Consider the following 16,262-nt stretch of genomic DNA (forward strand, 5'->3'; position numbering starts at 1 on the left):
AGACATTTAGCCTGTTATTTTAACAATAATCTCAAAGGCTGGAATGGGGTTTATTTTAGAGGTATACTGTCATTAACTGAGGTGTTAGACAAGTGGAACATCTTACCTGATAGTAGCAGTAGACAAAAGGACAGGTCATCTTTAAACTCAGTTGGATTCATCCTCTGGGGACTGTGAACATCTGCAGACTACTAAATATTATGGCAGTCCATCCAGACGTTTCCAAGATGTTTGCCAAAGTATTGGACCTACATAATGACCAACACTGCCATCCCAGACACATACACACTGCTAGCATGAGTGAAAACCTATGTGACCAATAAAAAGGATGCAGGCTGTGCTGCTAATAATTTCAGAACGGCAGGTACAGAACAGAAAGTTAACAACTTACCAACAACCTGGGGAACCTGGACTGTGTGGGTGTGTGTGTTATCGAGCTTGATGATGCATGTGCTGCACTCTTGAATAAGTCATACTACAATGTTTATTATTGTTGGATAATACTTTCTAATTATTTGCTAGACATTTAGTTATATTAGTCAAAATTTCATAACAAAAAGACCAATACCAAAGGCACAAAAACATGACCTTCATAAGCAATGTGCTTGGTTTGTAGTTTGTAGCCGTGCAAGAGGGAGGGACATGATTTATATACAGTCATTTATGTATTAATTTATTCATATATTCATTGGCTTGACCCGGGCAATAACAGAAGAAGGTAGGTAAGATAAGATAAGGTAAGGTAAGATAATAAAATGAATGCAAGAATCACAGATAGTAGGCGACAAGCAGGTATTAAAAGGTCTTTATATGAAATCCCATCAGGCGAATAAAAACTGCACAAGAAGGCAGGCTCCAACAATAAACTGGGGTCTGCACAGAGATGAGAGGGATGAACATGATTGTAAGCCTGGCGGGTTTTTACTCAGACACACAGTTGTCTAACCTTGACTTTAATTAAGATTCTTAAAAGACAACAATCAAACAGGAAGCTTTTCAGTTATTGTAAAGTTTTGAAGAGCCAAGCTCCAGATAAATATTTGAGATGTGTACTTTCCTAGAGTACAAAATGGCCATAATATACAGTATGTGGGGGCTATTCTTATATTCTAGTTAAAGGGGTGTTTTAGTGCTAAGGTAAAAAGAACCAGAGACCATTCATCCATTTATTTTGTTATAATGTGAGCGGCTAATGGCCTGTCTGCTCTCAGCAGATGATAATTCCCTGACAGATGTTTTTTGAATTTTTTATGGTGGCCTATATTTGGTGATTTGTGTTTGGATTATGTTGCATATGTGTCTGCTACTTTGTTTTTGTAAACCCTGTCTGCAAGCTTGATTTTTCTCATGGTACAATAATGGTTTCAGACTGAACTCATTTTTAAGAAGAGAGAGATATACTACATGGCCAAAAGTATGTGGGCACATTTACATGACATCCATATCTGATAGTTGAACATGTCATTCCAAAAAATATGGGCATTATTCTGCTGCTACTGTATAACAGCCACCAACCACTCTTTTGGGAAGGCCTCTAACCAGATGTTGGAACCTGGCTGCAGGGATTTGCTCCCATTCAGTCACAAGAGCATTAGTCCAGCACTGATGTTGGGTCAGAAGGCCTGGCTCAAGGTCGGCGTTCCAGTTCATCCCAAAGGTGTTGGATGGAGTTGAAGTCAGGGCTCTGTGCAGGTTGTTCAGGTTCTTCCACATATTTCCTGTCTAAAATAGTACTGTATGCCGTAGCATTAAGAATTCACTCAATTAAAACTAAGTTCTCAGCAGTGAAAAATACCCCCAGAAACAACACCACCGAAAGTACAAAAAGGTATGTAGAGAGAGAGAGAGAGAGAGAGAGAGAGAGAGAGAGAGAGAGAGAGAGAGATAAAAGGCAAATTGACCGTAAAATGTTTGATTCAACCTTGTGAAAGTTCATGATTCCCTACAAAGGAGATTCTGTTTTTTACTTATCAACCTTCATGTCAAAGCCAATACTGTCAGAGACTGTCAGCAACCTATTTTAAAGTTGCTGACAATATTAAAAATGATGAAATCAGGGGAGCAAATTTTCCACCAAGCTGGTGGTTTGGTGACCTGCTTCTAACACACCAATTAATCACGTTGCTTAAATAATAAGCTATTTCTTGTCATGTTATTCGTAGCTGATGTGAGCAGTTTCTGATGCTTTGACAGCGAACTGCAGGTTTTTTTCCACAGCTCAGGATTCATTGAGTTTGTGAAAAAATGTTTGCAACCTTTAAAAAAAGCTTGTACTTGTTCCCAGAGCTACACAAACAGGGGTTAGTCAGTGTGGTGTCAAAGCAACAAGAGCACTGGCCTCAGGTGTCCTGGTGTCAGTCTGGGGCCTCGGGTGGTTTACATCGCATAACTGAGCTGCTGCTTTGGGCTAAAAAAGACTTTTGAAGGTAGACGTCCTTTCAAACTGTCTGACCCGTTTAATGATTGAAACTTGTTTGCGCAGTAGGCTATTTTTTGCAGCCCTCTTGTGTATACCCTGATTAAATATGACTTTGTATGGTAAAAGCAACAATATGACCTGTTGAAATCACCGCTGAATGTGTATATATTTTTAGAAACTTTCACGTTTGTAAGACAGGGTCTCACATGCTTTCATGTCACAGACTCACATTTACATACACTTCATGGCCTTAAAACCTTCGTATTGTAATAAGATGCTACACTCATGATTATTAAAGAACACAAGACTCCCCAAGGGGTCCCAATACAAACCGGAGGGGTCACAACATGAAGAAAGAAAAAAATATTTCTGTTATACAACATTTTGTTTATTGCTTTTAACTTTTCTCTAACTTTTGATTTATTCTCTTGAAAAACTACTGGATAGTTTTAGCTCCTCCTTTAATCCTTCAAATTAAAGAATCCAAGGAAGAAAATTCACTCTGGCTGAACTTCTATAAACTGTGATGAGGGGTCACAAGTAGACATTGCTTCATTTTGAGGGTACACAAGCTAAAAAGGCTGGAAACCACTCATCTAGAGTGACGCTTATGGGGGGATTTTTATGGTTCCTAGGAGGAACAACAACAGTGTATCACATTAAAGTGAAACTGAACCATGCTGTTTGCTAGGGGGCCCCCGGCAACCCCTTGATGACCTCTGCAGGGCCACAGACCCCAGTGTGAGAACCCCAGCTCTTAAATTAGTCCTTTTAAAAACATAATTCTTTGGGTGAATATTGTCATTTATAGGCATTGCAAGAGAAATACTCTATACAGTTCCTTTCCAGTTTAAAACCTATAAATACATTTATAAACACATGATCTCTTACTGGGAAAAAGAGGGAATCCCAGCACTGTACTATAGAAATCACCAGCGGCAAAATGCAGTAGAGGCTTTTGACCGCTTGGGGCCGCTACTATCCAAAACTATCCACGGCATTAGTATCACACCCACGTTTGGGGTTATCATACAATTATTGGGCTCAGATTAGAAAATGATGAAAGGAGCAGTCTGGTTTGCTGCTCTCTCCCAGCAACATAAATCTCGTACATTTTAGAAGTGAGGTGGAGGTAGATTGCATATCTTGTCCCAACTCTTGTAATTGAATGCCTCCGCTTGAACTTTAAACAGCAAAATGATTGAAGGGGGGATTGGGGAAATCAGCACTTCAGCTCCCTCACCTTGGTTACATAAGGACCAACCGATCTTTAAAATTAAACCTGTCTTCATGAAAAAAGTCCTTAAACCATTTCCCGTAAAAGTGGAATGATTAAAGTTAACCCTGGAACAAGTCATACGTATAGCCCAACTGAGACTTTGCTGCTTTCATCCAAAATATGACAATGTTCTTCAGTTTTTCTTGGATGGATTATTTGTGTAATAGTAGCAATTTTCTTAAATGCCCAGCGACGGCCCACTCTTTCACACCATCATCGACCATTCACGTTCTGTGTAATCGCACCCTTAGCCTTTCTCTCTCTCTCTCCTGTTCGTGTATGTGTGTACGCGCGCGGGAGGAGAAATGCTTAATAACACAGGCGATTCCAAAATACATTTGAAATTAACAGAACATGTCTTCATTCTGCGCAATTACGCACGATGATCCATGGACACAGTGTGTCCTTGCCAAGGCATTTCCAGTAGAATAACCTCCAAAAAAGACCCAGGATATTTGTTATGTTTTATATGTTTTCTGTGGATCATTTGTTTAAATGTTTAGATACTAAGTATTCGGCAGTTTATAGGCGATCCAACATTTGACGTCACATGTCAACTTTTGTGATGTATGAGCGCACTGCGGTTTTTAAGTTTCAGTCTATCTGCACATCAGGCTGAAAAGTGGGATGGTAGCCAGGGTGGCCACAGACAACAGGAAATAAAAACGTGTTTTATAGGTCAGGTATTTTGGGAATATGCTTGCGGCGCGCCACGTGCGTAATGACGAGTATGCCCCTAAATAGAAGAATTAAGGCGTCGAAGCTTTGTGAAGGGAAAGAGAGCATGTCAGAGTAGTTTGCCCTGAGGGGGATGTGGAAAGGAATTACGCATTTCTCACACCAACACCGGCACATCTGTGCGCGTCTATGTCACCACCGGACGGGTCTCCAAGTCCATGGATAAAAAGGAACAGAAGGCAGCAGAATGGTTGTTGTGGGAGCGAGTAACGGAACCTTCGGTAGTGGCAACATGAGGTCGTCCTTCGTGATAGAGGATAGAGTCGGTGGTGAAGATCCCGGGGGCTCGACCAACACGATGATCTCTGAGGCTCTTGCGCCCCGGCTGCTGATGATTGCGCAGGGCGCCGCAGAGGCTGCTGCAGCAGCGGCGGCGGCAGCAGCGACTTCTCCGTCCACCTCCAGTCAGCCGCAGGTCATGGAGACGAACGGGACCCGGTGCGGCGAGCACATCCTGAGCTACGGCCGGGTGGAGAAAGTCTTGATCGGCGGGGTCCTCACCATGCTAACGCTGTCCACCATCTGCGGGAACTTACTAGTGGTCATCTCCGTGTGCTTCGTCAAGAAGCTCCGACAGCCGTCCAACTATCTGATCGTTTCTCTGGCCATGGCGGACCTGTCAGTGGCTCTGGCCGTGATGCCGTTCGTCAGTATCACGGACCTGATTGGTGGTCAGTGGATATTCGGACAGTTCTTCTGTAACGTTTTCATCGCCATGGATGTGATGTGCTGCACCGCGTCCATCATGAGTCTGTGCGTAATCAGCATCGACAGGTGAGATCAACTTCTTTTTTGGCTTTAACAAAGTAAAGATTCTTACAACAATATGTAAAAAAAACCATACAATGTAAAGCTACTTGATCATTATTTAGACAAGCCAGAATAGACACCAGGGCAGGTGTAAAATGTTGTATGAAATATTAGTACCCTTATTTTCACATCACTGATTTATTAAACTTTTACGTATAGCAGCTTTGGAACCAGATTCTCCACATGTAGATTGTGTCAGAAGTAGACACATTTTGGTAATATCCTATTCTTAAATCCCACTTTTCCCCATACGCTATATTATATATATATATATATCTATATATTACAAGAATCCCATTACGCAGTCTGATAAGGTTTTTTTGACGCTCAGTCCTCCGCGCGACGCTGAAACACGGGATTTGTGTAAAGGAGGTCAGAGCGCGGAGGCTCACTCTGGCTCAGGGCCTCGCTCAGCAAAATTGGTGGGACAAAGTGGCTGATGTGGGGATTAAACCTGTGACCTTTCGGCTTGGTTCTTTGTCCACTGCGCACCAGATACGACCCGTTTGAATCGAATAAAAGGGTCAGAGAAGGAGTTGAAAGTAGTCAGAAGCAACACCTGTAAATGACTCTCAAACTACCCCAAATATAAAATTTCTGTAATAATTAATTTCTACCTTTTTGTTGGCATGTAGTTTCATCAGTTTAATCCGTTTAATAAAATTATGAAATCATTTCTTGAACACACACATGTCTGCATATCTGCTGTGGTCCGGTGGGTTAAATCCAGTATGCAAATGTGTTGTTTTATACAGTAGGCCTATTTTTCCAGCGAGGCTTTTGAGTGTGAACATACACGGGTTAATACTGTAAGTGTGCTCTGTGCCCACATATACTGCAGACCTAAGCTTTATTTAACACTGAAAGCTTTACTGATCACATATGGTCTATCAGCATCTTGGAGCTTCTCTTTCATAAAATTACCCAATTTCCCAGCTGGGGGCTGCATGTGGCACCACAGATTGCTGTTAAGCACCTTTCTCAAGGGCACCTTGTTAAGGATGGGGGGCATCACTTACTCAGGGTACGATCAGGCAAGAAAATACCTTTGTGTTGGACTAGAAATGAAAACAAAGATGGAAAATAATTTAGGTGAATTTTGTCTGCCTGTTTACGGAATCTTTCAACATATTTTTCTCTGTAGGTATTTGGGTATCACAAAACCCCTGACGTATCCTGTCCGGCAAAATGGCTGCTGCATGGCCAAGATGATCCTGTCAGTGTGGCTTCTCTCAGCCTCCATCACCCTCCCCCCTCTGTTCGGCTGGGCGCAGAACGTCAACGACGGTAGAGTCTGCCTCATCAGTCAGGACTTTGGTTACACTGTCTACTCTACAGCTGTGGCATTCTACATCCCCATGTCAGTGATGCTGATCATGTACTACAGGATCTACCGGGCAGCCAAACTCAGCGCTGCCAAGCACACCATCACCGGCTTCCCCAGGGAAGGGGATGACTGTGCAGGGGTGGCTCCTCGAGGTGTAAGAGGAGGGCATGAGGCTCACCAGCCAGCAGTATCAGGAGAAACAGGAAGTGTTGAAGGGACAGAGGCTGAGCAGGAGGAGGAAGAGGAGGAGAGCTTGGACTGCGTGGCAGCTGCGTTGAAGCTCCAGCGTGAGGTGGAGGAGGAGTGCAGCACGCGTGTCTCTCGCCTCCTCAAGACCGGCGAACACCACCAACGCCGGAAGAGGAAAAACCAGTCCATCTTCAAACGGGAGCAGAAGGCTGCAGCCACTCTGGGCATCGTGGTCGGCGCCTTCACCTTCTGCTGGCTGCCGTTCTTCTTGGTGTCCACGGCCAGGCCGTTTGTCTGCGGTGTGGAGTGCAGCTGTGTGCCGCTCTGGCTGGAAAGAACTCTGTTGTGGCTTGGGTACGCCAACTCCCTCATTAATCCCTTCATTTATGCATTTTTCAACCGTGATCTGAGGACCACCTACAGTAACCTCCTGCGGTGCCGCTACAGGAACATCAATCGGAAGCTGTCGGCAGCTGGCATGCACGAGGCTCTGAAACTGGTGGAGAAGCCAGACACTGATGTGTAAAGCTGTGGGTCATCAGTGATGCTGCGGAAACCAACAGAGACAACTTCCAGGGAAAACGCCCAGTGGGGCTTAGGCTGTGGCACAAGGCCACCACGCTGCCAGACTGGTTATTTCCCCAAATTTGTCCGATGATTGCTGAGGCGAGATGAGGCGGGATGCTGTGATTAAATGGATGCACATGAAGGCACACAGAAGAAGTCTAACTCTTTTTTTCTGGGGATTAAGAAAAAACTGAGGGGAAGTTTAACTCACTGGTGATTAATACATACTGTCTGAACAGTGGCTGCTACTGCAGTGTCCTCTCCTCAACTGCTGAATGATCATTGCCCCGATGGTGAAGTCCAACGATTGTAATGATGGTTGCTACCTTGGTGCATTCAAAACTGGTTACAAAAGTTGGTGGAGCTACACACTGGCTTTGTACTCGGCTACCACCAGGGATGGAAATTTCCTAACTCTAGCCAGTTCTTGTATTTTCAGATTGAGCCAAGGAAAACTTGCCCTCACAAACAAAAACTGAGGAGTTCTTGGAGCTCGATTGGCCCATGAGGCTAGAACACCAAATGTATTCACCTTGGTCCCTGGTTATCAAGGTGACGGTGTTTTTCATTGCTTCTAAACGTCGAGTGTTCAGTGAGTTGAGTTCAGTGGACAATCATGACAATAAGTGGACACGTTCTGATTAACAGAAATGTAAAATGTGTACACAAGTCAATAGCCACGCTGTTTCTGGGACAAACCTTCTGATCTTTTGAAGATGTATTTTTTTGGGTCAGTATCACTATATCATCATTTTTCCTCTACTCAAGTCATGACCACTACTATCAGGCTGCTCACAACAAGCATTTTTAGGTGAGAGGATGGAAGCCAACACGCTAGAGATAAAGATGTATAGAGAAAGAAGATCACTTAGGACTTTTTTGAACGTGTCTGTGCCTTTTCCTCAGTTATTGTTAAAGGTTTGGCTGCAGCCCATAAGAGTCTCTTTTCAAACTATGCACCTCGTGTTTTAGATTTGACACAGTGTGTGACAGTCTCCCGGGCACTCCGACTTGATCATGGCTCAGTTTTAGCCTTGTTGTGTATTACGTCGCACAATAGCTTGTGAAACAGGCACTGTCCAGGCAAAAGCTAACGGAGGAGTGGGTCATGGTTATAGCTTTCAAGATGACCTACTTTCTCTTGTACATTTTTATTCTTAGTAACACTATCCCAATCCAGGAATATTTGTAAGTTATTATGAATTTAACAATTTATTATTTTTGCAGTTAATTGTTCGGTCTAAATAATGCCAGAATATATTAAATAAATGCCCATCACAATTTCTCTCACCTCAAGGTGATGTCTCCAAATTACTTGTGTGGTGTGACCAACAGCCCAAACACCAAAGATAATCAATTCACAGTGACAGAAAACAGACAGAAGCAGCAAATCCTTGCATTTATTAAGCAAAATGTTGACATTTTTGCTTGATAAATGACTTTAAAGACACTGAAAATTAAAAAAAGTAATTCTCTCTAACATTAAATATTCATAAGGAGGAAAACATTCTTATTTATTAAATGTTAAACAAAAAATTAAGATAATCTGCTTCAGAGGGATTGCATGGGTGTGGTTTGATCAGATTTGATTGACAGTGGCCTGGCAAAATACCCCACAACTGTCATCCACTTTTGGCTCAAATGTTGCTAAACTCTGATTGGTGCACAACAATATGTGACATCATCTTTTTCCATATACATAGAAAATACAGAATATATGTAGAAAATGTTCCTGTGAAATAACCGTACTGTTCAGTGTTGTTTTCATGTACAGTCCCAGCACACTGAACAGAAAGAAGCTGATTGACAAAATAGGTTTTCAACAATTAATCGGTTATTAAAACTGTGGTCAATCAATTCCATTTTGATTGACTAATTAATGACTAACTAATCATTTCAGCACTACAGCTACCAACTATAATTATATATCTTTCAAGTATCATATCTTTCAACTGTTCACCCTCTGCTATTGTGACCGCAGACACTAATTACAGAGCCGCAGTAATGTAGCGGCCTCTTGGGCTGTTAATGTACGGTGAGACTCGGAGTAGAAATCTGAATTGGACGGAAGCGGAAAGCGAGCAGATGATAGCAGGTATTCATGCACCTCCCACAGAGATTAGGAGACTCTCAGCTCAGAGTTTCATTATTGTAAAGCACAGGTTCAGCATATATTGTATATGCACATTAAAATTCCAATTCATTTACTGTTAATGCCATATCCTGTGTATAGTACCAAGAATAATCTCTCACTGTGTGCTGAGTGTAAGTACCCTGACAGCTGGGACATGCTTAGTCTATTTCTGGCAGCATTTTTTTCTAATAATGTGTGTTTCATATGTACAGAGACTAGTAGCAAAGAGGTGTCAATTCTTATTTCTTATAAAATGCAGTATTGTTCTTGTGTTCTCAATATTTTAAGGATATGAAATTGACTTTTTTTTTTTTTACCACCCTACCAGTATTAGTACAGTCTGTGCTGCTGAAAATGTGTCCTGATTAACCAGAATTTGCACTGCACCTAAGTGAGAAGGAGCAACAGAGGGCGGTCAGTCAGTTTCAGAAAATTCGCTTTTTACTGAGGAAGTGTAAGCACTGTAAATACCGCCTTAATTCTCTTTCTAATCATTAATTAAAGCTGCTCCCGGTTTTCCAGCATAAAGTACTGGCATTGGCTGGGAAATCATATCCACATTGTAAGTTACAAACTGAAAAACAAAAGCCAAACTGTCTACTAAACAGCACAAAGTTTCATCTCACCTTGTATCAAGTTGGTAAACATGATTGTGTAGAATATGTGGATACAAAAGTTCCTTAAAAAGTTAACTGTTGTGGCCATCTGGAGTCATTACCTTGTGAATTTGCCTGAAGTAATCTGTCATAGTTCATGGTTCTGCACATTCATGCCTTCAGCCTTGTAAGTAAATGAATTAGTTCACTTTTGGGGGCTGTGAGCTGAAAAGGTTGAAAACCACTGAACTGTACTCGTTCTGGGCTCGGCTCCATTTCCTGTCATAGAATATATGGAGAGTGTTTGCCAGTGGATATGAGCAGGGGCACATGTTTCCAAAAGAGCATCCAAAACAGAGTGCACCCAAAACCTCTGAGGAGCACAGTATTGTACATAAACATCCAACACAGAAACTAATGGAGAAGTAAACTTTGTTAACTTGACACATTTCAGATGCAGATAGTGTCGTTTGTTTTTGAGGGTGTCGACGCATGTGTGGATGGAACTAAAAACTGACAAACCAGGCGATTAATGATCGCACAGTCATTATGATCACAAAAGAAAAACGAGAACAAAACCCAGATTGTCTTACACAGTATCTGACAGAGCATTTCTAACCATACAGATGGCTTTCAGGTGATGTTCTTGACCAGGCAAGGGCTGAATCACTGAGAGGGGAAGACAAAGAAAGGTACATTAAAGGTAAAAGCACACCTGTGGCATTCACTGGTTATCACCCGCATCTCAGCCTCAGTCAGGCAGACAAGTGAGACTGAATGTGCCCTCCCACTGACAAAAATAGAGTCAAAAAGCCTTTCTCCCTCACTGCACTTTCCTGGGTGAGCAGCCCCTAAAACACTCTGCTGGCCACATAAATGCATCTGATCAAACTAGTCATCTTCGCTGATAACAGCACTGAACTGAACAACAGCCAGAGCTCAGTCTTTTTTAGGTTTTCTTCCTTACCTGTCATCTGGTTGTGTATGTACATATAGTATTTTTTTTCACAGCCACTTCAGTGGAACTGAATGATGGTTTAATGTGCAGCTGGAAAGCCTGTATCAGGCCCCGTCTTAGATAAATCCAAGAGGGTGCAAGATGATTATCAAGATAGGAAGGTAGAAAAAAACAAAAACATTTTGCTACACAAATTTTGTTTATTTTTTAGATTTTTTGTGTGTGTTTTTTTCTTGTGTTTAATAGTGAATTTTACCTCTAAAAAAATAATAATAATTTGGTCGAACTGGTCACAACTGCTATATGTATGCAGCCTGTGATGAGGGGTCACAGGTGAAAAAGGTTGGGAACCACTGGCATACAGCCTGTAAGAAGTGGAGATCTGTGGCGATGGCAGCTAAAACGAGACGCTAACCAAATCTCAAATTATATAATGGCACAGACCTAATAGCAATGATGTGAAAGGTTAGAAAATGACTGTTAACACAAAATGTAAAAAAAAAAAAAAACGTTTTAAAGGATAATGGATAATATACCAAAGATGACAAAAATGACTTTTTCTTCTCAGAACTCATCCTGGATCCAATATTTAACACATAGGTTGAGAGGTGACTTAAACTAACTGCTCTAGAAGTGTGCCAGAAATGTTTGAAATTTAGACTTTTGTGCCAACGGATGCTCAGCATGTTGAGGATGTCCTAATCATAAGCTGTTGACCAGAGAGGCCACAATAAACTACGTTATAGTCCTGCTTCAGAGCGTTTAATCACCTTTTTCAGAGCAGTTGTACCAAAGGGGATGTTCTCTTTACTGGGATTATACATACAACACTGATCCTGCAGGACCTTGTACTGTTAGCAGCATCTAAGTACACGCAACAAAGGACAGTCCTCGGGGGCAATTTTGCTTTTATATGTTGTTTACTAACACGTGTATTGTGTGAAAAATGCTGTACATATATTATGATAAAACAGGAGAAAGAAAGGGAGGTGACTCCATCGCTCCCTGGTGACCACAACAATCGGGCTTAACAATTTTCTTGGTCTTTGACCAATCAAATTGCCAGATTCCTTGTATAATTTCCAACAAACAATTCCTGTGGACAAGACTGTAAAGTATGGTGTTGCTGGTGGTGAAAGCCTGTTGTTCCACTTATAGAAACGTTCACGTCTTTACTTGAACTGCAGTTTTTCTCTAAGCTTTTAAAAGAAAGTCTTATGACCATATGGCCCATGAAACATATTCAAATCCTGGAACAAAATGCAAGTAATAAATCAAAAAGGTTTTAAGAATAGCAGATTTCATGGTAACAGATCTTGTGTTTTAAGGTCAAGGTGTCCTACCATCAACACTGTGGTGAACGGACAATGGACAGCAGTCAATGGACCACGCAATGAAGGAAGTATTCTACTGTCCAATGAAAAGGCTTTAGACCTGTTTCAAATATAAATATATTTTACAGTTTTATCAGGGCAGTGGGTGATGAGCAAATGCGTGAAGTGACATAATTTTCTCAAATGAATCATTCAAATGAAACAGGTTTGATTTCTGTCAGTGTGAATACCTTCTCTCCTGTGTGGACTTCCTGTTCTGATCAGCACCTCAATAAATGAAAAACAGCTGTCACCACACAGACACAAGATCTTTACTTATACATTTGTACAGAAGTAAATCACAAGCTTAGTTGTTACTGAGCTGCAAAACCATATTTTGTATTAAAAATAAACATAAAATGAATTCCTGTCCTTATCTTGACCTCATAACCAAAACCCACACCTTAAATAGAGATGACAAAACATTAGCCTTGACGGGCTTTTCAAGATAGATCACTGGCTTTGTGGCTTTGCCAGAAAATGTGAACCTTTGTGAAAAACATTGCTATTTTCATCAGAACTAAATAACGTGCTGCTTTGTGTAAAAATAAGACTTGAAACTGAACAAAGCATTTGTTTTTCTATTTCATAAACCTGTATCACTGCACTGTGTTTGATTAGACAATACTAAGAATAAAACTTTCTAAAAATACAAGCAAAGTGTCAAAAACCTTATTTCTGCACTATATTACATTATTTATTTGTGATACTTTAAAGGGGTGCCTTGCTCTGGGACAGTTAGGACGATGTAGAAATGCTCCAGAGACAACACACAGTATGGAAGCAGTCACTGTAACTGATAAGAGTAAGTGGTGTCTTCAACAGCTTTCTGACTGCTTTCTTTCATGTAGAGGATGTGTGGTTAGCCTGGAACCATGGCAAACATTTAAAAATGCATTTGAAGATACACATTAGCCAGCAACAAAACTGAGACCCTGTGAAAAATGGCTGAAAAGCGGGTTGTTTAGGTGGAGTTATGAGGTTTTTACTTGCCAAAGAGACACAGATGGTTTGTTAAATTTTGCATATAGGAATTTTAGTTCTACAAACATTTATGTGACGCACAGCCACACTCAAGGCAGAAATAATTAACAACCATGGGAAAACCTAACAAATAATTAATTGGCTGAGTAAAACCGCAATGAGTGGAGCCAAAGAAACAGTTTTACACATTTCTGACATGTGAAGCAGTCACTGAGGCTAAATGGCTAACACTATTAGCCATCTACCACTAAAGCAACATACTGAATTAGCCTGGAAGTCATTTAAAACAGTCACATCTTGTCAGTGTTGCTGAAAATAATTAAAACAGATACTTCTTTTCAATAAAGTATTCATCATGCTGGAATGTTGCTAACTAGCTTGTTAAATGGCCCCTCTGATTATATGAGGTATAAGCTTGTTTAAGGTTAACAGCACTGCTTAGTGCCACTTCTACTATTACTGTATACTACTACTAGACAATATACTAGAGTACACTATGCAGCCTACTAATGTTCACAGGTTACTGTTTTGGCCAACACGTCCTCATACCTAAATGACAGAATATGTTGTTTGCCAGTGACTCCCAAAACGACATGTATGACCGTTGGAAATGACAGGCGTACTGGACCTTCGTTGTCATGGTTACATAAATTAAATTATGTCACTTGACGTGACAGGTTTAGGAAAAGATCATGGTTTGGGTTAAAATAAGTACGTTACGTTCATAAGCTAAGTTATGTAAGTCACGTAAGTAAGTCACGTGACATTACTTAACTTCGAATAAGTCAACATGGACTTTTGGTTTCACACAGGACACGAACAGCAGTCATCTGAACAGGAAGTTAAAATACGCTGCCATTTTGTACGAACAGGAAATATTAACATGCATGTCCTGTCAGACATCAGTTAAACTGCAGCCATGAGCTACGGCTAAAGTTAATTTGAAGTTAAGTTGAAAAATGTACAAAGTTCTAACCTGACTTTTCTTTTGCAAGATGTTCATGGAGCCATTAAACCCCCACCTTCCACAATTGTTTTACTTCACTCAGCGCTGAGTTTGATGCAACATAAATGCAACATCTAAATAGAAATATAGTATTTAGTATTTTTCCCATTTTTAACAGTTTTTGAATCCTTGTTTTTCCTTTTGACGTGATGGTGCCTTTGAGGCTGTAGTAATCACGAGGACAGTCCAGTTAAAAAACAGGAAACTTGTTTACTCTCCACCTCTTCCACAGCGTGTTGAATAACAGACTCACTACTTTTGAAAATTTAACAAGGCACTATTCACATTAGTTGTCTTCTCACATGTTTAACCACTTTAAGCCAAGCACACCGTGTACTAAACTGGCTGGCTAAGTTGCACTCTAATAAATAAGTGGTTCTTTGGCTCGACCCACTTATGTTTAAGAGATTATTTCTGCCCTTAAAGCTGTCTGCTTCTGATCGGAAACTGACTGAAACTTAGGAGTCTGTTTTTATATTTATTGACTGATTTATGCCGTGTTGAATTACAGTTATCAGTGGTAAACTTGTAAAAATACCCAATAAAGCAGATTCCTGTTATGGAACAGTGTGGGCCATATGAGGAAATTCATTCAATGTTACTGAAAGAGCAGGCAGCAGCAGTTATTTTCTCCCCTCGCTGTGAGGGTTATGATCGATGCATTCTTTGCAAATACATCAATATTATTCATTTGCATTTCCCTGCCAATACTGACTTATAGCCTGACAGGACGATCATTTACCTAAATGGCTCATTTAGTCATTTTTTAACTCACATGAAGGTGTTATGGATAAGGTGTAGATGAATTAACATTTAAAAGAGAAAAAATATATCATTTTGGTATTGTATTGTTTTTACTTTGTCCAATAGACATGTTAAGTAATAACATCTTTAAATGCCAAATCATGTATTTTTTAACCATGTAAACTACAGGTATATTTACAAAAATAATTAGAAAGCTTGATGGAAAAGATGATCATAATTTAAAGAATTTGCTTGTTTTAATCCTTTACAAATACTACTGACGTAAACGAACCTTTACAAACACCAGAAAATGTTAAATATATAAGACTGTCATGTCATTCAGCATCCATACATCATGAGCTGACATTAAGACCTGTCAGTCAATTTTAAGAGTGATGTGCTATGCTTTAAATTATGTTCGTAATTTTATGGAATTATGTTTTTTTGTTTAATTTGTTAAATAATGTGTTTGGGGTTTTTGTCACGCAAAGTTAAAATAAGATCAGTTCAGGACACAGAGAAAGGGTTTGTGTTTCTCCTGGTCTCCGGTGCAAAACAAGGAGAATGAATGATGCAGCATTCAGACTACACATGAGGTGCAACAACAAGGTACAAACATGTAGTGCAATACACAGGACAAAACTATTACGAGACTGTGCTAGAAATAGAAAAGTATACATATAAATGGCAGTATATAAATACAATGAGAGTACAGAATGAGTGCAAAATGTTAGACAAATTAAAAACTCAACAGTTTTGAAAAACAATCAAACATTGCAAGACAAAATTAAGACAAAAACAATGTGTTATACTGTATCTTTTGAATATAAGATTTCTTCAAGTCTCTCCCAGAAAAAACAGAACTAAGACTCACTCTAGTGATTTGATTCAGTCAAAGATTAGACTTTTTGAAGATAACAAAACATTTTCCTCTGACAGCAGTGATATGAATGAATCCCAGACACTATTGAAGATTTACAGCCAGGCATCTCTAAAAAGACAGATGAGTCACCTCTTTCATGTATAAATGCACAAACAATTATTAAATGTGTGTTATTATTAAATCAAATGAGATTAATGCGATTCAAAATGTGTTAGTGTAATTCTGGAGAAAAGGCACCAGAATGTATTAGTGAGG

At 40.2% G+C, this 16,262-nt stretch overlaps 1 protein-coding gene across 1 annotated transcript; it reads left to right on the top strand.

The window, feature by feature from the left end:
- Positions 1–3,993: 3,993 nt before the first annotated feature.
- On the top strand, positions 3,994–8,799 carry LOC122884336 (5-hydroxytryptamine receptor 7). Its single transcript, XM_044214137.1, has 2 exons — positions 3,994–5,210; positions 6,391–8,799. Exons 1-2 carry the CDS (start codon positions 4,624–4,626, stop codon positions 7,286–7,288), a joined length of 1,485 nt encoding a protein of 494 aa, XP_044070072.1. The 5' UTR covers positions 3,994–4,623; the 3' UTR covers positions 7,289–8,799.
- The last annotated feature ends 7,463 nt before the right edge of the window (positions 8,800–16,262 follow it).

The sequence above is a fragment of the Siniperca chuatsi genome, linkage group LG11 (genome assembly GCF_020085105.1).
Source record: "Siniperca chuatsi isolate FFG_IHB_CAS linkage group LG11, ASM2008510v1, whole genome shotgun sequence".
NCBI lineage: Eukaryota > Metazoa > Chordata > Actinopteri > Centrarchiformes > Sinipercidae > Siniperca > Siniperca chuatsi.